Source organism: Macrobrachium rosenbergii, chromosome 29 (genome assembly GCF_040412425.1).
Source record: "Macrobrachium rosenbergii isolate ZJJX-2024 chromosome 29, ASM4041242v1, whole genome shotgun sequence".
Lineage (NCBI taxonomy): Eukaryota > Metazoa > Arthropoda > Malacostraca > Decapoda > Palaemonidae > Macrobrachium > Macrobrachium rosenbergii.
The window spans coordinates 1,133,872-1,160,639 of record NC_089769.1 but is presented as its reverse complement, the minus strand read 5'-3'; the positions used below and the strand labels follow the sequence as shown (position 1 = coordinate 1,160,639).

The 26,768-nt window shown below is 36.3% G+C and overlaps 2 protein-coding genes across 10 annotated transcripts; both read right to left on the bottom strand.

The window, feature by feature from the left end:
* Positions 1–435: 435 nt before the first annotated feature.
* LOC136854317 (trypsin alpha-3-like) lies at positions 436–5,146 on the bottom strand. Its single transcript, XM_067130614.1, has 4 exons — positions 5,011–5,146; positions 3,470–3,612; positions 2,948–3,070; positions 436–645 (listed from the first exon to the last, which is right to left on the bottom strand). Exons 1-4 carry the CDS (start codon positions 5,144–5,146, stop codon positions 436–438), a joined length of 612 nt encoding a protein of 203 aa, XP_066986715.1.
* On the bottom strand, positions 1,805–22,088 carry LOC136854467 (clotting factor G beta subunit-like). Of its 9 annotated transcripts, none has more exons than XM_067130760.1 (18): positions 21,955–22,088; positions 18,333–18,373; positions 17,662–17,789; positions 16,948–17,069; positions 16,578–16,681; positions 14,228–14,343; positions 13,470–13,742; positions 12,550–12,721; positions 10,636–10,904; positions 9,715–9,854; positions 8,795–8,915; positions 8,491–8,624; positions 6,907–7,075; positions 5,604–5,697; positions 5,011–5,191; positions 3,470–3,612; positions 2,941–3,070; positions 1,805–2,036 (listed from the first exon to the last, which is right to left on the bottom strand). In XM_067130760.1, the coding sequence occupies exons 1-13, from the start codon at positions 21,991–21,993 to the stop codon at positions 7,052–7,054; spliced, it is 1,683 nt and encodes a 560-aa protein (XP_066986861.1). In that variant the 5' UTR covers positions 21,994–22,088; the 3' UTR covers positions 1,805–2,036; positions 2,941–3,070; positions 3,470–3,612; positions 5,011–5,191; positions 5,604–5,697; positions 6,907–7,051. The 9 variants fall into 9 exon arrangements, with proteins under 9 accessions (XP_066986861.1, XP_066986867.1, XP_066986863.1 ...); XM_067130766.1 differs by lacking the exon at positions 21,955–22,088 and adding an exon at positions 21,287–21,347; XM_067130762.1 differs by lacking the exon at positions 21,955–22,088 and adding an exon at positions 21,023–21,284.
* Positions 22,089–26,768: the final 4,680 nt, after the last annotated feature.

Below are 26,768 nucleotides of genomic sequence, written 5' to 3'. Positions count from 1 at the left end.
AACTTTCAGACAAAACAGGTAGGGGAAAAGTTCCTCCCACCTGTTGGTCTGCTAGAATCTCTGCCCAACTTTGCAGTTTGCTTACATATGCCATTTTTTTAGTATATTATTTTCTTGCTTTTTTTTTTTTTTTTTTTGACTTGTATGACTGTTGGCTGTGTGATGAATAAAGATGAGCAAAACCCATCAGTCAGTACAGACGTCCACCTCCATTATGAGGAAATTCCAGGTATTCAGGTGCTGCCCAGGGAAGGCCAGGTCTTGTGACAGGTTCCGTCCCTTTGTGGTAACGGATACTCACACCCTCTGTACTCTGTGTAGGAAGTACGAATGTAATCAAAATAGTTCATGTTTGGAGTGTCGTGTCTGGCTGTCCGAACAGTGGGTAAAGTTTGCTAGGAGGAAGGAGAGAGAGAGAAAGAGGTCTCCCTGGTGTCAGCACATTGTATTACTCTGCCAGAGACACAGGAGGTCATATTTGGCATTCCTTCTTCCTTGTATTACTCTGCCAGAGACACAGGAGGTCATATTTGGCATTCCTTCTTCCTGCTGTTGCTGCTCCACATAATCCATCTTACCAAAGGCAGAATGTACAGTTGCAAATTGTCCCACAAGACCCTGACCACATTGACAAAGGCAGCTGGTCTGGCAGAGCAAAACAAGATGTTATGTTTTCCAGGGACAAATCTGGGAAAACCTGGAAACCAGGGGGATACCGAGACCCTTAGCCCACTGTAAAATGTTTACAACTAGGCAGCATACCTATAAAGATTTGCTTCCTTCATTCCTAATAAGTATATGCCAAGTATGTGCTCTGCCTGTTCTAACGCTCAGTAAGAAATTAAAGGAAAGTATAAAAAAACGTGAAAAGTGGCTGAATTCCAAGTTTCCTAATTGGTAATGCTCTTGAAAATAGAAAGGGAAATGTGATTTGAGGGTAAAAAGTGGATATGCTCAAAGAAAACACATAGGGGAAAGAACCTCATGTTATCCCTGATGAGAGAAATGAAACAAATAAACCATTGCTAGACGCAAGGAACACACAGGTGGAAAATAATTATACCTTAGTTTTACCAGACCACTGAGCTGATTAACAGCTCTCCTAGGGCTGGTCCGAAGGATTAGACTTATTTTACATGGCTAAGAACCAATTGGTTACTTAGCAACGGGACACACAGGTGGAAAATGAAACAAAGAAGCATGGGTTTGTTAGCAAAGATGATGAAACATCTGATCCAACAACAAAGGAAAGACATAAACTTGGTCAAAAATATACAGGCAGTCCCCGATTTACGACATGGGTTCCGTTTTTCCGCCGCGTCGTAAACTGAAAAACCGTCAAAAATCCTAAGAAAACCTTACTTTTAATGCTTTGGGTGTATTGAAAACAATGTAAACTGCATTTTTATTGAGTTTTTCATCAAAAAACCTCCAAATTTTTATTATTCTGCTGTTTTGGAGCCATATTTCTTCCATCGGATCAGCCTACGACACGTTGTAACCCCGGGACATGCGTCGCAAACCGGGAAATAATTTCTGATGAATATATTTGAAAAGTGTCGTAACCTCGGAACGTCGTAAACCGGGGACTGCCTGTATTAATACACTCACATTCTTATGTATACCATACAAGAATAATAAAAATTTTTCTCCTCACTGCATTTACAACGCTTGTATTTGTGACTACTAGACGAGCGTACTTTTGAGGCACCTCAGTTCTAGAGGCTACCAATTACAGCGCAATGCTATGTTTTTGGAATGATATTTATATCCACAGTTAAAAGAGGAAAAAATGATAGATTGGTTTGAATGCTAAGGAGTTTAATACTCTAGGACTGGGTACACAGGAACTCATTACCAGAGTAAATTCTGCAACCAAAATTAATGACTTCCTGATCAGCTAGGACAAAAGTATAACCCTCTTGGGAGATCGATCTTTTCTTCTTTTCAGCTGTTATTTTAACAAAATTATGTTGTCTATGGCCTTGGACAAGTTTCAGAGCCTGCAATGTTTGCTGAGATCCAGTCAAGATAGTCTGGAATAAAATGACAGAATTGCATGTTTAAAATCAATTAAGCATCAGTAATTATAACAATCATACTTCACTTTTTTCCCTTAATTTCAGTGGTTTTTACACCTGGATTTGAGATTTGCTTAGTCTATAAATTTCTTCTGACTTTTTACTATCAATCATATAGATTTGAAAATTTTATTGTAGTGGACTTGGAAAATTTGCTTTAATTTTCCTTATCTTTTATACAAACTTCCTTATAAATTTCATTTTAAACTTATAACACTTCCCTATAAATTTAATTTTAAACTTATAAATTTCATTTTAAACTTACACAGCAATAAAAATATAAAATACTACTAAGATTCATACTTATTTTAAGTATCCTTCTGGTATAGTAATGAGATCTAATTTGCTGTAAGATGGATCTTTATAAAATGTAATCTTTTCATTTTCTTGACTGGTACAGATACCTTCCCTGGCAGGTTTTCTTTTAACCAATGCCCTTCTTATAGTACTGGACTGCTCTGTCTTGAAACCATATGCAGACTTTTTCATCTTATTAGTTTGAACAGCATACTTCAGATATGGAACATTTCATGTTCATTTGCCAATCAATTTGCTGGAAAATTTCCAATTCTTTTCCTTGACTGTCAATTTGTATAAGAAACCCTTCCTAATTTGTTCCTTGCTAGACTTTAAAATTGCTGCCACTGTCTTTTACCTGTTAACCTGGCTTTCAAACTGGCATAAATCTTGAATATCTAACTTATCTGATTTTGAAAACATGGCTGCCCTTTCATACAGATGCAACTAGTTTTGGACTTTTCACAGTTTTTCAATGCTGTACCACGTCAGTTTAATAGTTGCCGTGCATTGATGATAGCGTGAGAGTAAACCAATCAAATAAATTTCACATTTTGCTTACTGTTCACTCTGGCATACACCCCAGGGAAATTTGGAAGGGCGCAGCCATTGCCCCAGGAGACCACTCCAATCTGAACCATGAATGTTTGGGCTGCATTGCCCTCAGTCACCAGTGGCCCTCCTGAGTCGCCCTGAAAAGAGAAAGAACCATTTGGATTCTTTATTGTAACAATGGAGTTTGAAAGTTATCTGCGGTTGGGACATTTCCTGATTTGTATAGGAGATTTTAACATCATAGACAATATGAAGGATACTGCTTAAAACTTTCAAGTCTCTCTTTCTCTATGTATCTTATTTTTTTTTTTTTTTAGTAATCCTCCACTGTTTGCAATTCACAGTCGTCTTAAATTTGTCTTTTTTCAATTCTTAATTCTAAATGAAAAAGAGCCAGGAAGTATTTCTTATTTGAACATTGCAAGTCGTACAAGTCTTTGAGCAATTTTTCTTCAACATGAAATTGTTTTATGTACGTGCAGAATGTATGTTAATTTTTCTATGTCAACTCATTGTTTTAAGTCAGCGTACAGTACCTGACAAGAATCTTTCCCTCCAGCATCCAGTCCAGCACAAATCATGTTTGCTGTGATGCTGGCAGTTCCATATGATTGTTGGCACTTTGTGTTGGTCATTGTTGGCACTACGACCTCATATAATTGTTGAGTTTGGTTACCACCTGCAATGTTTTCAATTTACTGATGTACTAACTGAAGTTAGAGAGGTAAAAATGTTTCGTTTTATACTTGTAATGTCTATTTTACTTAAAACCATAAACTTCTCATAATTCAGATCAATAAAAGCATATTTAAAATCACTGTACATTAGCTATGATGATATATAAAATTCAGATTGACAAAATTTTGATAAACAATCTTAAGTCAGTATATGACACAAATAATAACCATTACATAGTCGTTTTTTCCTCTGCAAAATTACAAGTATTTGAATGAATCATATATTCACTGCAACACAAAAGTCATGGAAACAATAAAGCTATTATTTTTATTTTAGATAAACAAACAAGAAAATCTAATAACAAAGTTCTGCATATCTGGATAAAAAAAATAATTGGATCATAAAAATAAAATAGCTACAGAGTCTATTGTTCTGAAATTCCTCAGGGTCCCAGTAATTCTGTATTGCCTAGCTTTGATTTCAGTAGTCTTTATAGTACTTAGGCACAGGAAGATCTTATTTTATGTATTGTGGCCTTATATGCTAAGTATTTTAAATTGGTTTCAGAATTACAGTACACTGTACTATAATTATAAAATGGGTACTAATAGTAAATACAGTAACTAATTATGGTCCTAATACAGCTAATTTATTTTTACATTTCTACGAAAATCCAAATTTTCAGCCGTTAACTACGCTCACTTTATCAAACGAAGGATTGAAATATGCAATATGTTTATCTCAGAAAGCATTCTCTAGCATTCAAAGTCAACTGAGAATATATTGAAAATGCAATGATTTCATTCAACAGAATATATATACAGGCAGTCCCCGGTTTACGACAGGTCCGGCTTACAACGTTCCGAGGTTACGTTTTTTGAATATATTCATCAGAAATGATTTCCCGGTTTACGACGCATGTTCCAGGGTTACGACGTGTCGTAGGCTGATCCGACGGAAGAAATATGGCTCCAAAATGACAGAATAATAAAAATTTGGAGGTTTTTTTGATGAAAAACTCAATAAAAATGCAGTTTACATCGTTTTCAATACACCCAAAGCATTAAAAGTAAGGTTTTCTTAGGGTTTTTGACGATTTTCAACGATTTTTTGGCCTTTGACCTAAATTCTATATTCCATTTCCAATTAGGAAAGGAAATGGGAAGAAAAAGAATATGAATGGAGGTACAGTAAAAGGAGTGAAAGGGGTTGCAGCTACGGGCCGACGGGACGCAGCAAAGAACCTTAGGTAAGGCTTACAGTGCTTTCTTGCTGTCTGTTGAGTCAGTGTCTACAGGTCAGAGTGGTCAGAAAGTTTTAGCAGAAGGCAATCTGGACCAACATAATCCAAGCTGGTCGTCATGAATCCTGTATACATTTTTATCTTTTGGAAACAAACCTGATGCAGTCGTTCCCCAGCCAGTAACTGTAGCGTTCATGTTAGCGTAGGCATTGCCTGGATCCGGCAGACACACGGGAGCAATCTTGTTGTCTGCTGGGAAAGTAATTGTAGATGGTAGTTTGATCAAAGCCATATCATTGTCGTAAGTGACACTGTCGTATTGTGGATGGACAATGATCTGCAAGGAGGTGGATGAATCAAAATTTATCACGTCGTATTATCCTACTTTTCTACGACACTTGCCGTTAATTGCAGTTATGTTTTCATATCAGAAAGATGATATACCGTCGTAGTTATTTAGCCTATTCAGTTCCATTTTAAATTGCCTTTTATCGATAACCACAAAATTTTGCTGTTTTGGATATAAAATTTGCAGTCTTCAGGAAAATAAACAAGAGGCTGTTGATTAGAATAACTAACAATTAACTGAATTTCTGATCTCTTTTCAAGAGAATTTATCACATACAGTGAACAAAAGCTCATTTGAATGAGCAGCAATTGACCAATTTTCTGATCTCTTTTCAAGAGAGTTTCTCATTAGATTTTTATACCTATATATATACTGTATAACCAGAGATTTAACTACATACAAGTGATGCTTTGAGTTTCTGCGTTACGTTCGTTTCAGATGTTGTGGCCCAGTTATGCTCTCCAATTACCACGTACAAATTTGATGGGCTGGCTCTGAAAGATGAATAGAAATACTGTTGGGAATAAGTCTTTTCTGCATACTGCACAAAAAATTATGTTATTTTAAGATTCAGCTTTTTTTAGTGATGAAATTGTTTTGATATTTCTAAGTTAAAAACATATTACATGCACTGATAAATAAAGTAATAAAGGAATTCAATTTCTAGAGAATGTTTCTTTTCATATTCTCTAATTTCATTCATCCAAATGTTTTGATGGTTTATATTTTGCAAAAGAACATAGTAATCCGTACAAATATTTCTATTCAACAACATACAGAGGTGAGAAAATTTGCAGGGTTTCAGTATTATTCTACGAGGGTTTTTCCACCGCAAACTGAATCAGTGGTATAGTATCAGCAAATGTTTTCAATCTTACTAACTCCCATACAGATATAGGATGAAAAGATAAGGTGTGTTTTCAGAAATTTGTAGAATTGGTTGAAACCAAAAATAATTGTTGTTTTGTAAAATTTGGTTTTTTTCTTTTTAAGTCACAACACTAGATGGGATTCTTAACACTATCAACAAGTCGAGATCTGAAACACTTAGCTGCCTTTTGTATTCATCTGATACACTTGATGACTTAAGAGCACAATGAAATTATTCATGTCCTACACACTGGATGATTTATTCACCACTGTGACATAAGGTTAAGATTCAAAATATTAAAATCTTATTCAGAACATGTAACACAAGTTAAGATCTAAATCACTTGATAAACATTGTAGTTTTGGTTGAAGTTGAAAATGCTACAATGAATTATTAAGAACATCGGGAAAGCTTGAAGACATGCAGTATGTGTGAAGGACATTTTCAGTGTACAGTAAACCCCCATATTCACGGTCTCACAATTCTCGGACTCGCCTATTCACGGATTTCTCTTTGGAACGTATATACACATTATTTGCGGGAAATTTGCCCATTTGCAGTATTTTTCACTGAGAAACAATCACTAATTACTTTCACAGCATTTTCATGACTAAATGCATTTTTTGTGATAAAACTATTAAAATACTCAGGTATAAGCATTTTTAGAGATTTTTTGTGTTTAAACCATCAAAATAGGCAGTTCTAAGTGTTTTTAGAGGGGTTTTAAGTATTCGCAGATTATAACTATTCGCAGGGGGGGGGTACGCATCATCCCGCGAATACGGAGGGTTTACTGTAATAAGAAAATGCTTGCCAAAAGTATTATTCTCACCCAGCAACACAGTGAGCTGCTGTTAAGATCCACTGGTTAGAAATGATTGAGCCACCACAAAATGGTCTAGTTGACAAAAGAAGTGTCAATGCCACTTGCCAGGGGTATTCGTGCACTGTTGTCGGCTGTCCTCCAACTATCCTGATCACAGGATTTCGTCGGCCACATTCTGCAAAAGAATAGAATATAAAATTTAGGCCAAGCACTGGGACCTATGAGGTCATTCAGCACTGGAAGGGAAATTGACAGTAAGAAGGTTCGAAAGGTGTACCGGGAGGAAAACCTTGCAGTTGCACTATGAAACAAATGTCAGAGAGGGTGGAAAGTCTGGTGGAAGAAAGAGAATATGAACAGAGGTACAGCAAAAGGAATAAAAGTGGTTGCAGCTAGTGGCCAATGGGATGTTGCAAAGAGAGCCTTAAATAATGCCTACAGTGCACCACAAAGTGGGTTATATGAACAGTAGGCTTAACTTCATAACCTTTGCCTGGACTGGGTACTTGATAGATGTTTTTTCAGTTTTCTGAGTTTCATATTTTATTATTCTGCCTCAACTCAAGACTTGCATAAATAAATACCTCAACTCAAGACTTGCATAAATAAATATTGTTCAAAAGATTAACTTGGCTTACTATGGGTGTCTGTCAGATATTCGAGTATGGATATTAGTACGAGTCCATTCTCACAAGAATCCTTTGAATGGAGACAGTAATGTGGAAATACATACGAGGTCACCCCTTGAAGAGGCCACCTCTCGAAAACATTGATGGTCCCAGAGAATAATGTATGTATTTACAGTCCTTGGTATCGATGTTAAGTACATAGCATCATTAATTAATTTCTGCAGAAAAAATAGAGCCAAAGCTCCTTTGCTCATTGTTATGTAGATGTATCAGACTTATTAATAGCAGTTTTCAACATCACTATATAAGCTTAGAAAAGAAATTTACCTCAAGAGTGCATTTATAAGCATCGCACAAATACTTTTGATAAATAAGGTGGTTTAATATATTTTAGTTCATTCTTTTGAACATAAATCTTTACTTCTTTGCAGTACTTCTACATAAAGGAATTTGGAGCAGTTGCCCTGTGGTAAAAACATTCCTCATTTTGACAGCTGACTAAAATTCTGGATACAGTAATTTAGAAAAAACTCTTGGCAACTACCCCAGTGACTTTTATGAAGCAGAATAATTTCATAATCATTACAGTGCACAAAGATGTGATAATAGATGTAAATTGCTTTAAGAAAGAACAGAACTTTTTTATTTAATACTAACATTTTCACAACCTGATGATATTTGAATTCAATCAAGGTACAATGATAGAAACACTTTCTTTTTAAGCAAAATGGGTATAAGTGTAATGCAGTTTGCCTGACTGTTAATCATGCACAGTTTTTTCCTCTCTATTCAACCTTTGTCAAAATGTGATTAGATAAAGAACCTTGAAAATAGATACAAAAATCTTTTTGAGGCTGAAAGTGAATTTCAAGTTTGTAACAATGGTTTCATGTCTTCTGGTGAGGGAAGGGGTGCAGACATTATTACATTATTCTCATGCTGTTTTGGAAAAGACACTTACTGCAGGTGTTGATGGAGGAGACGCATTAGTTGATGTTGCTGTTGATGTCAAAGTTGGCGCTGCTGAAGTTGTACCGTTGCACAGATTATTTCCTCCATACTGCTTCATGAGGTCTACAAGGATACTGATATACCCTGTTGAACAATTGCATATCTCACCTCACTTGAATTATAAGCAGAATCATTATTATTTACGAAATGTATATTTTCAACATTTAGAAAAATATGACAAGCCTATTTTCTTCCAGTGAAAAAAACAAGGATTAAATTTGATCAAATCCAATACTGTATTTCAAGAACCTTACGAGTAACTCTGGTATAGACGCCTGGGTTACCGGGCCTGGCACATCCGTTTCCCCACGACGTAATGCCCACCAAGACCCATCTGCCACTGTCTTCCACCACCAGAGGTCCCCCGGAGTCACCCTGTGAAGCAAGGCTAACATTGTCATCTAAGGTTGGTGACCACAGAAATAGTAAGGTACTCTAATTCTTGTGTCCCCAGAAATGTTAAACCACAGATTAACATAAATAAAAGTAATGTACTGTATTTTCATTGTCAATTACAAAACTGTTTAAGTCATAAGACAGGGTAACAATATCTACAATTTCAGGCCAACACACCACATAAGACAACACGACAGGAAAACTTAATGGGGTAACACAACTTTAAAAGATGTGCTAGAAGAATGAACTGGTAAGTTATGGTTAACAAGCCCCAAAATATAGCAATATCTTATGAATGGCCAGTTCACCTTGAAGTGCAAGAGAGATAGGTTCAACGAAGTAGCAAAATAGAAAACTGTTAGGAATAACAGCCACTTTTGAATACCTACTGTGTGGCTGTCTAAAATCCATGTTCAAATGAATGAAAAAATACAATGCCACTGCAATGTACCAATTCAAAATATGATCAAAAGAAAAGGAAACCAGATTTTAGTTTAGCTCTTTGAATGGCCATTTCTTCTGTTATGCTTTTCAGGCCGCTTTTCGTTTTATGGAGAAAACTTACTTTTTCCCTGTAATCAATGTTAAGAAAGAATTTTTAGAAGTTAAGACAGGGGAAATATAATGTAAAGCTATAATCTACAGCTTTCTGTGATAAGTTACGAAAAACTCATATAATTCTGTATCTGTTCCTACCTCCTTCCTTACCAAGAAAAACACTTCCAAATACATAACCGCCAGGAAATGTCTGAGATACCCAACCACTCGTAAAACTAACCTGGCACGAATCTTTACCACCGCTCGCATACCCTGCGCAGATCATGTTGCTGGTCACCAGACCATAATAGCTCTGGCCACAGGCTTCATTTGTCAGTATTGGCACATCCACTTCATTAAGGACAACTGGCTGAGGACCTCCTGGTTGGGACACACACAAGTGACACCATGAGTTTCAAATCTGTAGTCTGTAAACTTTGCAAAGTCATCCCTTCAACTTCTACTTTCATCACTTTCAACACTGATTCCTTACGGAATTGAGAGATTTTTAGTCTTCTTTAAAAGAAATAGTCTTTTGTAACAAATACAATTCTCAATGGAAATCTATTTCATCATTCTGGCCAGTCATTCAGCACCCCTTATGAGATACACAAAATGGTTTTCAGAGCAATAAATGAATGTTTTTGGAGATTAAGTCACCACTGTGATAGCATGTGCTCTTTTGCATAAAAAGCTGTTCATACATTTTAGTTTTTTTTTGATGCATGGGTAAAAACATTCCCTTTTCCCACACTTGTTGGAGAAGGTTACATGGATTTATTCTTAATCTTGCGTAATAGTGAACTTTTACAAAAGAACTTCTCCAGAGTTTTCATTTATATCTGTAGGACTTACGTTTTATTCTTAAAACTAAAGATTTTTGGTCTGCTTACTTATTTAGTTACACTGTCTTCCATTCTAAAGAGTTGGACAGATATTTAAAAATACTGTATGATCTTAATTTAACCTCGACTTTCTTTTTATATACTGTTGAAAACATGCTGAAGTACTGTAGAGTAATAGTTAGCAATTAAACCCTGTATTAAGAAGCCAAATGAATTATCAGAAGAAACTGACGGACAAAATAATAATAACATTACCATTACTAGTTCTACTAATGATAATGACACAAAAATCAACGACGTACAGTATGTGTCCATACCTTCACTCAGTGTTCCCCACCCCGATGTCACAGCCTGATAACCACTGTAATCTTTGAGAACATCTGGAAGGCAAACAGGCTTCACCCTTTCGCTGAGAACTACAGCAGAAGATAGTAACAGAAATCCAATGTCATGATCGAAGGTTGACGAGCTATAGTTGGCATGATAACCCGATCCAGCCAATGCTATCCTCTGTTGGGTTGCAGTTGGGTAAGGTAAGTTGTGTGCCCCCAAGAGAACTTCTGCAATGATATTGTTGTTATATATGCTGAAAAACACAAACGAAAATAAACATCCTGGAAGTCGGACATAAACAAAAAGGTCCTCTGGAGAGGTCAGTGCTGTTCTAATGCATCTTATTTTGAAAACTTTGTTTCCCGTAATTCTTGTTTTTTGGATTGATTTTACGCTCTGGCTGACTCGCTCCAACTTAACTAGCTATTCTTAAGCTTTTTGTAAATGACAGCATTTTTATGCTGGGAAAAGTAATAAGCACTGCTTTTTGATTAAGATACCTTTACTTCCATTCTCAAGGGAGAGTTGAGAATGCCATGCAGTAGTGAAGGCAGTTGACAGATGAGAATCTATCACAGTATAGCACTTCAAACACAACAGAAGAAATTACAATCGAAGTGACATGCGTTAGCTTCTACTTTTTGCTATCAAACCAGCTTCTGGGGCTTTGTTCAATATTACCTATCATTTTCCTTTTCCTTTAATCTGATTGACACTTAAATCTTGAAGATTACGTCTTATGAAACAAACAAAAACTTCTTTCAGTTTTCTTCTGAAGATGGAAAGAGAAACCCACAAGATTCTTGTGTATATCTTGTTTACTGTTAAATATTTACATATTACTTTGATCTCGAGCACTTTCAGGTCCTAACTGTGACCCTTATGTAAGTGAGAGAGAGAGAGAGAGAGAGAAACAGGTTATGCCATGATGAAAACTGCCATAACATAACTAAAAAGAAAGCTGTGACAAAAAAAAACTGTGGTAAAATCTAAAACTTGCAAGAAGCAAGAGGCATTAAAAAAAGGGAATCTAGTGCTTTCTGTACGTGACATCTTGTAAAAATATTGCAGGGTGTGGAAGCCTGGTCTTGCTGAATGACAAAAGACTAGATAAAAGTGGAGAGAACCAAGTTTTTCTACAAAGTCTCATGATAATGAGGCAATCTCTTGTTGAATCCTCCAATTTTCAAGGCTTAAGAGGCATTACTTCTATTGTGCTGGACTGAAGATTGTAATTAGACACTTTCAGAGACTTCTTGAACTGTACATGTTTTTGAATGCTGTGGGTCTGTTAGACAGGTTCAGAACTTGCATTCATAGATATTTCTATAATTCAATTGCATTTTTATGCACCTATGGATAATCAATAGTAAGTGAAGCAACAATTTTTATTAGAAAGTAAATTTCTATCATGCAATCATTCTTTTAAAAGTACCTTTATTTTTTGCTTCTTTGCCATCAATTTACTACATGAATCAAATAATTTAGATCAGATGAGAGGAAAAGGAAGCATAAAGAAAAATAATCGATGAACAATTGAGAGCTAAAAAATAACCGATGGAAAGTGTGCTTGACGTTACTCAAACCCAAAACTGTGAAAGGCCACAATAAAGGTATGACATAACCCAAAGTTTGAGAGTAATGGTAGTACAGGGTATGTCACCACTCTGTATGAAGCACATAAAGGCTTTTATGCTCTGTTACTCAAGAATAGCACCACAGATATCCCAATCAATTAAGCAGGGCAAGATTGCAAGGAGTTGATGCTGGGTGACACAACTAGACTAACGTTGCCTTGGGCCGACCAATTTCGTTCTGATGATGTTGAAATGACAGTAACAATTTATGACTACGATGAAATTCTCAAGAACCAGACAATGATTACGATCTTTCCTTACGCTAAAATGCAATGTGCTGCTGTCACAACAATTCTGTCATTGAGCAACGAACCACCGCAGAACACGCTGTTTGTTCCTGCATAGACCACAGCGACTTGCCAAGGGTACTCGTTCACCTCGGTCTCCACGCCGCCTACAATCCGTGACACGCGGTTCACAGTGCCGCAAGGTTCTGTTTGAAATTGAAAAAGAATTGAGAAAAAAATTAAAATAAATTGTGAAGAAAATGAAAACAGTCATGCACATTTAAATTCATTGGGCCTAATTCTGCTATACTAGTGTAGGGAAACCCATAGACAAGATTGCAGGATACGGCTGACTTTATTAACAGGCTCTGAGCCATTTTAATATAATTTTTGGGCAACATAGTAGTTCAAGCGACCAGCTGCCCACACGGCTTTGATATACTTCTGAAACGTGGCTAAACTTGGTTTCGGCAGAGAAGCTCACAAGCTTAAACTAGCACAACCAAAGGCAAAATGAAATGGGCAAGGGATCCATTCCAAAGGCAAACTACAGTGAACCCCCCGTACTCGCGGGGGATGCGTACCACACACACCCCCCCGCGAATAGCTAAAATCTGCGAATACTTAAAACCCCTCTAAAAACACTTAGCCCATTTTGATAGTTTAAACATGTTTCATCACGAAAAGTGCATGTATTCATGAAAATTATATGAAAATACAGTCATCTGTGAATGTTTCTCAGTGAAAAATACCGCGAACGGGCGAATTTTCCACGAATAATGGCTAGATATGTTCCAAAGAGAAACCCGCGAATGCGTGAGTCCGCGAATCATGAGAACTCCAATACGGGGGGTTTACTGCACTACTACTCTACTGCTGTACACGCAGCCGCTGTTTGACTTGACTAAAGAAAACTTGACAGCTTTGTGGATTCTTTCGTGACGCTGTACGTACGGCACGGCTTTTTGGTCGTTGAGGATGATGATGTTGTCGATGGTGTGGTAGTTGTTGTTCTTGTTGTTGTACTAGAAGTTGTTGTTGCTGACGATGATGGAGTAGGGGTTCTCGTTGTTGTTGATGGTGTTGTAGTTGTTGTTTTTGTTGTTGTAGCTGTTGTTGTTGATGGACTGGTATTTGTTGTTCTTGTTGTTGGTGATGGTGTTGTAGCTGTTGTTTTTGTTGTTGTAGTAGAAGTTGTCGATGTTGATGTCGATGGAGTTGAAGTTCCTAAAAGTACGTAACCTGAATCTAAGCAAGGTAACCTTAATTAACAAATAATTGGCAAAGACATAATACTAATAGACACTTGAGATGAATGACAAGTGAAATGGCATATGATCCCGAACTCTGCATCATAAAAAATTACATATTTCATGTCATCTTTTATGATGCTGAGTTCAGAAATAAGTGCAGGAAAGAAGTGTATGTCCTTAATTAATAACAATAACAAGTGTATGTTCACAATTATTAATGACAATAACGTGTGGAAAATAAAAAAAATATATATACGAGTATATAATAGGCAGGAAGACTGACTAAGTTGAATGACCTTCAAATGTTCAGGTGAAAAAGATCACTCAAAGAACCAGAAGTATTCAAGAACAAAATAAAAAGAGGTTTATGAGCCAACGAAATACATTTTTTGCTAGTGTTTCATAATACATGCCACTTTAAAACAGAAGTCTTTCTTCTACGACAAAATCAAGCTTTACCTGAGGCAGTAACAATGCAGGAGAAGCCATAGCCTTGTCGTCTCGCCGTTTGAAAGAAAACCTGCATCTGGTTATTTTTGCTCGTTTCCGTAAAAGGGCCTTGTACCCAACAGTACCTGCAGAAGAGGAAATCTTGACTCACCCATCATACCTGAGTTCAGTTGAAGACCATACATCTGGACCCCTGTAATGGGGTAGAGCTGTCAGTGCACCTCACACGGTGCACTGTAGGCATTACTTAAGGTTCTTTGCCGTGTCTCTTCATCCCCTAGCTGCAACCCCTTTCATTTCTTTTACTGTGCCTCAATTCATATTTTCTTTCTCCATCTCACTTTTCACCCTCTCCTAACAGTTGTTTCAGAGCGCAACGGCAAGATTTTCCTCCTGTTACGCCTTTTAAAACATTCTTACTCAGTTTTCGGTGCTGAATGACCTCATAGGTCCCAGCACAACGCCTTGGCCTCAATTTTATATTCTAACCCATTCCACACATTTAGACCTACCTTTGTGCACCCTACGTACGCATGCTGAATGAAGGTGCCTTGGTATGAGCTTGGGGACAGTGCATACTGTCCCTGGACTCAGGATAAGCTGTATCAACCATCTCTTACATTACCAAACTTCTGACGTTAGAGGTAGACTAGTTTGAAATGAAATGGTCTAACTGTAGCCACGGACAGTCGAAGTTGTGCTTCTTCTTAAGATAATTGCTTCTGTCCATCAAGAATCAGGTACTCTCTATGTTTATGCAAAGCTATGATGCAAGTCATTACGGAAACCTAAGCCTCAGGTATGGTTATCTATACCAACAGATAACGACGAAATGTAAATTTGATGGACACTTCTTTACAGACTTTTCCAGTAGCCTTGGGATGTTACAAGCTTTAGAAAACTCTCAGAAAATACAGTTCTGTAATACTTTTGCTCAGCATAAATCTACACAAGTGACCAATTAATTAATGATCAAACGTGACATGTTATGCTAATCACAGAAGAACCAAGTCAGAAATTATGCAAAACGAAAAATAATTTTCACGTTTCCACTTCTCGTAAGTACTGCAACACTAATTGGTTTTTGAGAATGAATAACAAGTACTCATATGCTTACGAAGTTCCTGGGCGTCCATTTTCTTCGCAGCTTAAAAATAAGCAAATAAATATACAGTCATACTCCAAACTTACGCGAGGTTAGGTTCCAGAACCCCTCGCGCACGGGTGAATTTTCGCGTGAGTTTGGCATGGTCTCTAAAAAGGCTAATAAATGCTTATTTCTAAAGTTTAAACACTAAATATGACCCTAATCATGCTCCCAAATTATTAAGTTAACTTTTAAATGAAATTAAAGTTACTGTAATTTCATTTAAAAGTTAGCTTAATACATTACCCTTAAAAAAGAGAAATAAATGGTGTGACTCTCTCCCCCCTTCTGCCGATCTATTTTTAGAAGTCTTCTCAACCTTGTTTGTAAAAAATTCTTTATTCTGTCACTTTCTCTTTGTTCTGAAATGCTCTATATCTCTATGTTTTAGAACGGCGCATTTCCAGTTTGTAAACGGTACAGGTAAAATTAGATCAGTTCAAAATTATCTACTGTGCAGTTAAAGACATACATAGAAACAGTGGTGTAATACGTAGGTTGGCTAACTTCGAACAAGAGAGAGAGAGAGAGAGAGAGAGAGAGAGAGAGAGAGAGAGAGAGAGAGAGAGAGAGAGAGAGAGAGAGAGAGAGAGAGAATTACAAGAAAAATTTGACCACTGATTAGCAACACTCCCTTCTTTGTCAAGTTAAATGACATGTCTGACAGCTTTTGCCTTCACCTCCTTCTTACAAAAGATGAGGGGAGAATTTGTTTGTTCAAAATAATACGAATTTTGTAATTACAGTTTTATTATTATTATTATTATTATTATTATTATTATTATTATTATTATTATTATTATTATTATTATTATTATTATTATTATTATTATTATTTGAAAATTAGTACTTATTATTAGGTAAAAAGTTTATCATACAAATAAACATACCTGTATACATGTACCATAAAAATTCATCTCACTAAAAAAGAGAGAGAGAGAAATTATTACTTTTAATAATATTTAATGTTATTTAATTTACACATAAAAGCTTGAAAACTTATAAATTACATAAAAAAATTAAACAAACACTTTTGCTGGGTTTCTCAGTGTTCGCAAATGTTTGCGTGTCCGTGAAAAACTCGTGTATGACCATTAGTTAGGTTCCAATGAAAAATTTGTGTGTCTGTGAATTCGTGCAACTCGAATCGTGCAAGTTCGAGGTATTACTGTACGTGCCACTTGGCTGACAATAAAGTGTTGTGTGTCTTACTGTTTGTAGAGGTCTTTTCCTGTGATCATCACAAATGAATATTTGCAATACTGCAATCTGAAGTCAGTGCATGTTATGGATATGGATGATGCGGAAGATGTTCCCTGAAAAGATTTACTGCGAATATAGACAAAAACAAGTGAAATGACAATGTGTGTAATAACACAGCTGATGTCTGTAATCATGGAAGCATTTTATGGAAAATGGAGGCAGGTCTTTACGTACTACTAAACATTCATTTTACCAACTGACGTGCAACGACGATGAGCCAAAATGAACTCTACTCTATTATTATTATTGTGATTGTCTTCGGAAATGATAAAATGAAAATAAAATACTGTATTGTAGCAGCATTTTAACTGGAACAAACCTGGAAGGTCCATTGGCAAGAGGAGCCCACTGGGTATTTGTTTGGGTAGTTCTGAGACTGAATGGTGACAGCCTGGCCTGGATTCAGGTTATAAGTGCCACATGGAAGGGAACCACGTTGGTCTGAGTGAGAAGAACGACAAGCATAAGTCAGGAGTAGCCTATGTGTACTGTAGTAGAAGATTTATTTGCACATGTTGCTATATTTATTATGGAACATTCACCACACTGTACAGCACAGTATTTAGTCTAATATTCGACCACCTGTACATCTTTTTCACGATAAAAACTTTGTCCGCTAAATGGCATTTGTTGTATGAAATTCTTTAATCTTAGAATTTCTATGTCTTTAGTCTTTGTTTGGGCCATGGATATTGACCTCTAAATTCAAATACTATGGATTCTCAACAAAAACCAATATCAAATTCATTCAAAACATGAAAACACTCGAAAACAATAACCATACTCATCACTGTCAGCAATCCCACAATTGAAGTTACTGTATTTTCTTACTTTGAGGAAAATATCAAACAGAATTTCAAAAGCAAGACATTTGCCCAGTGACACTGCTATCAACCTATCAACAACCTTTGTTAAGTCTCAATTAAGTTTAGTTTCTCATGAGCTGACTGATGTGAATCTCTCTAGATTACAAGTGTTCACAAGTTGAGGGGAACGATAATTTCTCAAGGACACTACATAGTCTGGAGTATACCTCGTTTATTGATTCCGTCCCTCAGAGACTTGAAGTTGCGGGGAACAATCATCCCCGTGGGCCAGGCGCTTGAATGATCTCTTGATTGTTCTGTGAACAATTTCCCATTTTGTGGTAACATGATCCATCTGAAAAAATAAAGAAATGGGATAAATAAAGCGCAATAACAACGTACTAAAGGAAAGTGTGTAATGCCAACATCAGAGAAGCAAACTGGTTTACTCAACTGGTGCCATTCCTTCTAAGGGGGGGGAAAAAGCATATGCATGTATCATGGAATAAAAAATGTCTGAAGTATTTCTGCATTAAAGATCTCCACTGAAAGATCTTGTAAAACTCATTATTTTCTAATATGAGATAGTGTCGTAAAATCCTACTGTACTCACTATACTCGCTCTTACCGTAAGATAATATATATAACAACCTCTCTATTACTGTCATGTAACTACACCATAAATAAATAAATAAATAAATAAATAATAATAATAATAATAAAATACGGTAGGCATTAAATAATTTTGTTCTTCCTTACTAACAATCATGTTCACTTCCTTATGAGAAAAACACCAACTTAAAAACATGACTTTCAAAAACCCGCTGAAAGTCTTTCTCAAAATGACAATTCCCTTCATTTCTCAAGAAACGAAATGAATGAAGAATAATGTACTTACGATTCGGTCAAAGTGGAGTTGGCACTCACGTACCAGGAAATCTGAAAAGATAAAAAATACTTCATGAATAAGAAATGTCAGTGACGTCAAACTCACAAGTGGAATTTTATGCAAATGGAAATCTGGTTAGACAACTAAATTATGATTGAGGAAGATTGCCATGTCCACACTGTGTATAAATTCTGGTCATCCATTTTCTCTAGAAAAAAATAAATAACTAAATATATGGAAAACACTTTATTTTATATGAAGAACTGATAGTCCTTAACATTTGACAGTGGTTGAATCAATTGTGGTTCAACAAAGATGTGAAATGAGAATTTTTTAACACTGGAAAATAAGTACAGAAGGGTAGAGACCAATCTCATAGTTAAAAGTGGGGAAGGGATGAGGTTGCAGGCATCGTGGTACTTACTGAGATACGAACTTATGCACACACACATGCACAAATAAACAGTTTAAATTAGAGTAATAACAAATAATGTTCAAATTTCCTAATAATCTGACTTGTTACCCAAACCATGACTGATATTTGAGTATAACTGACAATGCATAAATGACTAGTTGAGAGGTTCCTGTATCCACTGTGTAGAAGATACAAGATGAAGAATTTCCCAAATATAAAGCATGGCAAGTCGTGCTAAGTGATATTCTGCTTGCATGATTCTTTAAATAAAAAAGGCTTCATATTTAAACTGTCTTTATTTGTTCCCTGTCCAACTTCCTGCAATCACTTTTCATGTCTGGGTTTGAACATCATACAATGATGAGAGTTGTATGTAATTTCTACCAAGCTCATTATATAAAACTTTCAAACTGTTAATCTACCATGATTGTGAATGGAATGCATCTTGGAAACGGTTTAAGAAAACTAAGATGATGAAATTGAAGACAAGAAGACCTGTAGCGTATAAGTACATGTACTGTGTACGTATGTGTGCTGCTTTTGAAATGTACCAAAAAATAGCTGAATCATACTTCAACATTTCCTGTCCTCATGTGAACATTGACGTCAGAGACTAATAAGAACAGAAAACAGTTTTTTCATCACTGTAGCTTGTCAGTCACTTAATTTTAATGACCGCAGCGATCATTAACGACCTGCTTAAATAAGTAGGCTAACATGCTTAGTCGAGACAGTGTTACCAATATCAGTTAATTCTAGTAAAAGAGATAATGACACAGTAATGTACACAACCAATACAGTACAGTATAGTGATACTCCATAAAAATAATGAAAAAGTCCTTTTTTTTTTAACTAGTACACATAAAATTATCTCATTTTTCAAATGCAACCCAACACACGTTCCCAATTATCATTATATACAGTATACTGTATTCATTTTACTTCACATTTGAATAATGACTTCCTGGGGATGAGATGTGATTTTCTCTCTCTCTCTCTCTCTCTCTCTCTGCGCTATATGGAAATTTTCTTGATGGATTCGCTTGTTTAACCATAACTGCCATTTATTAATGGAAAAACATAGTTTTTACTTTATGCTTATATACCACTCTTTTTAAACCTTTAAAAATACTAAGAATTTTAATAACTGAAAAAATTATTTATTTCCATTTACAGTAAACTTTGGAGTAACTTTCTCTCCGAGAAATCTATTCCAATTATTATTCTGGAGGAATGTTTAGTTTTCTTTTCTAACTTGCATTCTGATTGTATGCAACAGTACAGTTTGTCAGTACTATTTTTCTTTATGCCATTATTGTATTTTGGAATTGAAAGTACAATTTTCCTATTATTTAATGTGTGCTTTGAATGTTTCTGACATCCTTTTAATAAGAAAATTAGTGCTTTTAGAAATAGTGGGCCCAACCCTTTATTATTATTATTATTATTATTATTATTATTATTATTATTCGTGAAAGCACGTTTTTGGGTGGGGAAGACAAAAAAAAAAGTTAAATAAAAGGAAATTAATCCCACTGATAGTTCTCATTCAGATTATGACAAGTTTATGGCATGTTTTAAAACTCCTATCACGCAACATACAAGAACCTCATACACTAGGTTAGGTTTGGTTAAGCGTGGTAAATTCTGCTATTTGCTGGTGAAACCAATGTCAGAAATGTTCAAAGCATGCATTAAAACATAGGAAGATTATATTTTTAAGTAAAGAATATGATGATAGTTTAAAGTGAAATATTATCACTTTCTTAATGTCCCTCGGCATGACTTAAGTGACCACGCCCCTCCGATTCTGCAGTTACCACTTTACTTGCAAAACGAGTGCCGTGTTTAGTACCGGCACCTGGGGGGACGAATGTAAAAATGAAATAAATGATGGTAAATGTTATAAACAGAAGACAAACTAGATGATAAATATCATAAACATAAACAGAAGACGTCAACGTAACGGCTGGAACTAGATCACGGTAGTGGTGTTCGGTTTTACCAATAATACGACAGTGATTTAAAGTAAAATTTGACCTCTTTTTTAAATATCCCTTAATGTTACCGAAGTTGCTCGGGCAGAATCTCTGAACAATGTTTTACCTAAATTTACTCTACGTAAAGTTTAAAACGGTAGTGCATCGAGGCTGATAATGGTCACGGTATTTTATTAAAGGCGATTGTGGTGACGTGACTTCCTTCTGAACAATGGGCAGAAATGAAGAGGGCCACTTCTTTTTATATCACCTGCTAATCCCAATTAAAATCATTTTCCAACTACTTCATGGCTGAATATACTGCAGCGTTGGCTTCGCATTGGGTTAACCGAAAGCTTTATTCCATTCGTGAATTAAATTTAAAATTAATATAGAAATAGATTAATAGAGAAACTGGACGAACCAGAAAGCATTTCAACTTAGTCCATTTTTCTCATATTTCATTCTTCTTTCTCATTATACCACCAAATACAGGACTTTTTGATGAGAGACGAGACTTTATACGAAAGTCATAACCAACAACAACCAACAAATACATCGCTATTCACTATTCCTGATCTAAATTACAGTCGACAGGTGTCAAATAGGGGACGAACAGCTGTAGTAGGAGTAATAGTAGTAATCGTGTACCATTTACTTTGAACGGCTCCCATATATTCAGCCACCAAACCCAGCTCGGTTCCGTGATATATATAATAAAATAAGATACAATAGAATAATATACTACTCAGACATATTCAAAGGTGTAAAAAGTAACACAGTGCAATAAATTTTACAATAAAAAGTGTATTTCCAGTGTGGAACGTAATGAAAACAAAAACCATATGCTCTAGTTGTTATGGCAACATAGAAAATAGAACCTGGGGTTTTGGGAATTAGTGGTTTTGCAGTAGGGTAGGGGTGTGTAATTCAAAAGGGTATTGTTTTGTCTTTGTATCGGCACCTCTCCTGCAAACAAGAAAACACAAAGTGTGAAAAACTCGAGAAATCAAGAGGCACTGTGGTTGTTACAATTATATTTCCAATAAGAATGATAGCAGGTACAGTTTTGTCTTTTCATCGGCACCTCTTTTGCAAAAAAGAAAACACAAAGTGTGAAAAACTCGAGAAATTAAGAGGCACTATATTTCCAATAAGAATGATTGCAGAACGAAGCCTTGTCCTACGTATAAGACGACCCCACAGTGAAAGAAAACACGAAATTCTTCAGACTTACCGAGAGGACCAGACCTAAAGTCAACGGAGTGAAATCCATCCTGGCTTAGTCGAGACAGAGTGATTTCTTAGCAATGACGACTTAGTGAAAATGGAATGTCAGCCGAAGCAGCAGATCTGAAATCCTCTCTTCTCTGAGGTCACTGGTTAAGTCTTTAAGAACACGGGACATAAAGTTCTGTTGACGAGCTGACGTAGGTCTTCAACACGTTTGGTATTCTTTCAAACACTTGTGACATGTAGAAGCAATTAGTGCAAAATTGGTTCAAGGATACCGAGTGAATATTTTTGTTTTTAAACTTTCTGGACGTTGTTTCATGAACGTGGAGACTGAAAAAAATTGTAAATCTGAGTACTTTTCTACACAACGAAGATTTCTTATATATATTTAATTGTAATAGCCACAATACACACAGTACATACATAATGTAAGGCCAAGGGGCAAGATCACCAACAGAGCAGAAACAGTGAATAACACTGAAAAAGGATACCGAAAAATACTAAACAAACAATTATTTATAGCAAATATTAATTACAATCTAATGAACCACACAAAAAGAACTGGATAAGTGTGTACAAAAAACCTTCACCTAAAATAATCTCTTTCACACGACAGAACAAGAGACAGTAATTAGGAGGAAGGAAAAGAACCATCTTCTATACATATGAAAATGGATGTACATTACGTGCCACAATAACTCTGAAATGCACTGAGCAATTTCAACCAGGCTCGGTATAGGCCTACATATGACTTACTATCTAGAAATCAGCACTGTGGGGGTAATGTATCACCAACACCATAGGAGTTAGGGGGGTCCCTGAAAAGGGGCTGGTTCTGCCCTTAGACTTAGTAACTTTACAAATTTATCATACTTAATTTCGATATACATATGACTTACCATCTGGAAAAGAATACTGTGGGGGTAAGACATCAATAGCACCAAAGGGGTCGGGGGTTGGGAAGTGGGTGACAGAGAGAGAGAGAGAGAGAGAGAGAGAGAGAGAGAGAGAGAGAGAGAGAGAGAGAGAGGGGAGGAGGGGGGGAGGAAGTGAGAGAGAGAGTAGAGGGGGTGTTTGGGAGAAGAAAGACAGGGAGGGTTGGAGAGAGAAAGAGTGAGGGAGTGAGTGAGAAAAAGAAAGAGTGAGAGGGAGAGGAAGTGAGAGAGTGCAGAGGGCATGTTAGGGAGAAGAAAGGGGGGTTGGAGAGAGAGAGAGAGGTTCATCAATTTTCATTCAGAGTTATCCTGGACAGTGCCAGGTTGGTCAGTTAGTTTTCCATCAAGCCCCGAAAACTGTGCAGGTATAACTGAACGTTAGTGGCGGCCTTAAGATTCTTAACTAGCCTGCGGGTTGTCAAGGTTGATTGTAACCTAATCTTAAGTTCCCATGAGGGCTCTCTTTCCGTCAGATGTTACAACTCTCGACCGTGACCTTCCTGAAAACTATATAAATTGGAAAATAAAATTTAGGCCAAAGGCCAAGCGCTGGGACCTATAAGATTATTCAATGCCGAAACAATTGTTAGGAGAGAATGAAAAGCAAGATTGAATAAATAGGATATCATTGGAGGAATAGTTATGTTTTCACTATCCAACTGTGTCATAAACTATGCACAACGTAGACATGTACTATCCTCTGCACATCAGTGGAAACCCCTTTCTTTGGCATTACTCGTCTACTGACAGCATGAACCTGATAGTTTTGACAAAATAAAACAACGGGTCAAGATGAAATGTTTATATCTGTACACTGTAATGTTTTACAGTAATGACTATACACTGTACACAAACATTAAAATTTCCACGAAAAAAAATCCTGTCTCAACATGTGCCTATGCCACTTCTGAAAAATACTTATCGATAAAATACAAAAATGTTAAAATAGCCTATAACATTTTCTTGGTAGGAAATTTGTGCCCTGAAAGTATTATACCTAAACATATGATGTACGACTAGTGTATTAGATTTAATCAAGGATTCACACTTATTGTAACAAGGGGGAGCCATTTGTTTCATCTCAGAGGTAAATTGATCAAAAACAAAATCTTAGAGTGTATCTTTCCCCATTCCTGAAAATCCTTCATAATTAGCATAAAAACCTACATCAAACCTTAACAAACGTAAACCACACAATTACATACATCCGTTTCTGCGTATCTTAAAAATATGGATACATTGATGATGCAATTTCTTTACAAAAACTTATGCTGCTAATGAAAGTACAGACCTACTTAAACAACAGTACCTATCAGCTGCCAGAGACTTCTCCAATGTGTAAGAATTCATTTATCATGAAGTATCAGTGCCCCAAAGGATACTGACCTCAGTTCATCTAAAAATGCACTGTTTTTTTTCTCCAAATTCATGTGTTCAGCACAAAGAAATCATCTTGGTAAGCAAACACAAAAATTAGAATAACTGGCATATGGGCCAAGTTACCCTGTAATTAACAACTAAAAATTTAGTAAATGACATAAATTCTAAGTCCACTTTTATTTCCAGCCCTAGTGCCTCTTTTCTTCTCATGTACCATACTTGTTTCTGCTCCTGAAGACCCTAAGACAGTTTTTGTGGAAAAAATAAGTAATATCTTGCCTTGTGAAATCACTTACTCTTTCAAAATATATTTGACGTAGGTTGCCAGGCTTTCAAAGTTGAATAATTTTGTTTCAGTAGCATATTTGATGTGACACCTGATACATTATTGTGTGCGAGATGTTTATCATAAAAAGGAAGCAATGGAATGACAGATAAATAACATACTTCTATGTAGTATAAACATTAAAAGGTCATCTGTTGGTGTTAATCCCATAAATGCAAGTAACATCCAAGATTAAGGGTACTAAAGTGAGAACACATAATACCCTTTGAATATATAAATTTAGTTTTGTCTCCAAGGTATGAAATTTCCACATTTAGTTATGCTTCAACACTCAGAGGTTAATGGACTCCAGACAGAATTGGTGGCTGCTACCCATTGTGCTAGATAATCTTTTATAGCTCGCTGGAAAACACATCCAATTTTTCTTATTAAACTGTGAGTGAAGAAGAGTACAGTATACATATACTAGATCCTTCCTGGGGGCTCCTCATTTGTGTAATCTCAGTTAAATTAAAACAAATCCTTCTCTATCTGTGTCTGTCCAAACTAGCTGGTTCTGCCTAGCTTCTTGGCTGCGTCAAAGTTGTCCACTTTGAGTTCCAGATCATTCCCAATCAGTGATGGTTTCAATTTCTTCCTAATCAAGGCCATGGCAATTAAATGCTGCTTCCAGTTTGAGTCTGATATCAGCTGACTTTGTGGTTGCTGGGCTCCTTTTGACTGCACCTCTACTACAGGAGTTAATTATGACTGAACTGGCAAGACTTCTGCTACCAAGGACCATCAAGACACAGTTATGTCCTAGCTGATAAATGGTGTCCCAGCTATAACTACCTTGGATAACTGTCCTTAATCTGGATAACCTTCCTACTCATACCAAATTATGACAACATCCTTCTTCTTATATTTGTGGTGGCACCTTCACAATACAGTTTGGGCTCAAGCTACCGAGTACTTTCTATGAAATCATTCTTTTTCATTCTTTTAACCGAAGCACTCTGTTTGAAACTATGTTCTCACAGGGTTGGTCTATATCTAAGCTACCAAGGTGTACACCACTAGTCACATTATTCATCCTTAACAAAGCCGAGACATCAAAGGTGACGATGTTGACCATCCATATCTGTCGCAGTAACTACTTTGAAGGCATTTGGAACAACCAGGTCTCCACTTGAGGTGACAGGGCTAGCCAGCACAGAAAATGGCGAGTGGGTCTAGGGGGGGCACAACACATTTCTGTTATCTTGGAAGCCAAAGGAATTGTGTGCCACCCAGACCTGGTGTCCTTGCACCTGTTGCTGACATATTCCTACTAACAACACATAAGAAGCCAATTATAAGCACAGCCTACCTTTGCTAGAACAACATAACCACATCATCAACATATCCACATACATGTCCAGGTCATTACATTAAATTATGGTGATATGTCATGGGATGCACAGGGTAAAGAGAATTGTGAAAAAATAAGATATACAGTAAATACAAATACAAATAGCTGGCCATCTGCCTTTGCAAAGCAACAATTTAACACACATATACAAAAAAAAAAAAGGTTTAACATGAAATTCAAATTGTCAACATAAATTACATACAGCTAAGTTTGCTGAACAACCTCACATCACACATATCCAACACCGAAACATCGAAATGACCGAGAACTTTTTGTCATGATGTTGATAATAACTAAACTGCAGATCAATAACAAAAAAACCTGGCAACCAGGAACTCTAGTTTGGATGAAGCAGCTGAAAGAAGCCTGAAGAAGCTAATGAGCACCCAATATACAAATCTGCTACTGATAAATGTGAGTCAAGAAATAGGGGTTTTTAGGTGGGACAGCAAGGGATATTCACTAATGATTTTTAGCCTGCTTCTTTCCTTGTAACTAACTATTTGGCACTCTGCGTTTATCCAAAAATACAGGGATTTATAATTCAATAAAACACATTCACTTCTATGAAAGTACATCTGTAAATTAAAAGGAACACTAACATACCATACTGTACTTGGTTTACATAGCTGACAGTAATCAATCTTTCTGATTATGATGTTAACCCTTTCAGAATCCAATGACATGAACATGTAAAACTCACCGAAAATTCATTACAAAATATATTTTTAAATGCTGACTCCTCTGTACAATGTACGCAGCAGGTCTGGGAAGGTTTACCCAAAATGTATCTTCCGTCATAAGAAATAACTTTACAATAA

Coding starts and splice junctions, on each gene's coding strand:
- LOC136854317 (XM_067130614.1), bottom strand. CDS start 5,146: ATGGCTTTGATCAAACTACCATCTACAATTACTTTCCCAGCAGACAAC. Junction 3,071..3,469: donor GAGGGAAAGATTCTTGTCAG/GTACTGTACGCT, acceptor TTCTCTTTTCAG/GGCGACTCAGGAGGGCCACT. Junction 646..2,947: donor TCCCTGGGGTGTATGCCAGA/GTGAACAGTAAG, acceptor TTGCTCTGCCAG/ACCAGCTGCCTTTGTCAATG.
- LOC136854467 (XM_067130759.1), bottom strand. CDS start 21,993: ATGGATTTCACTCCGTTGACTTTAGGTCTGGTCCTCTCG. Junction 18,374..21,954: donor CTTTAGGTCTGGTCCTCTCG/GTAAGTCTGAAG, acceptor TTATCTTTTCAG/ATTTCCTGGTACGTGAGTGC. Junction 12,722..13,469: donor AACGACCAAAAAGCCGTGCC/GTACGTACAGCG, acceptor AATTTCAAACAG/AACCTTGCGGCACTGTGAAC.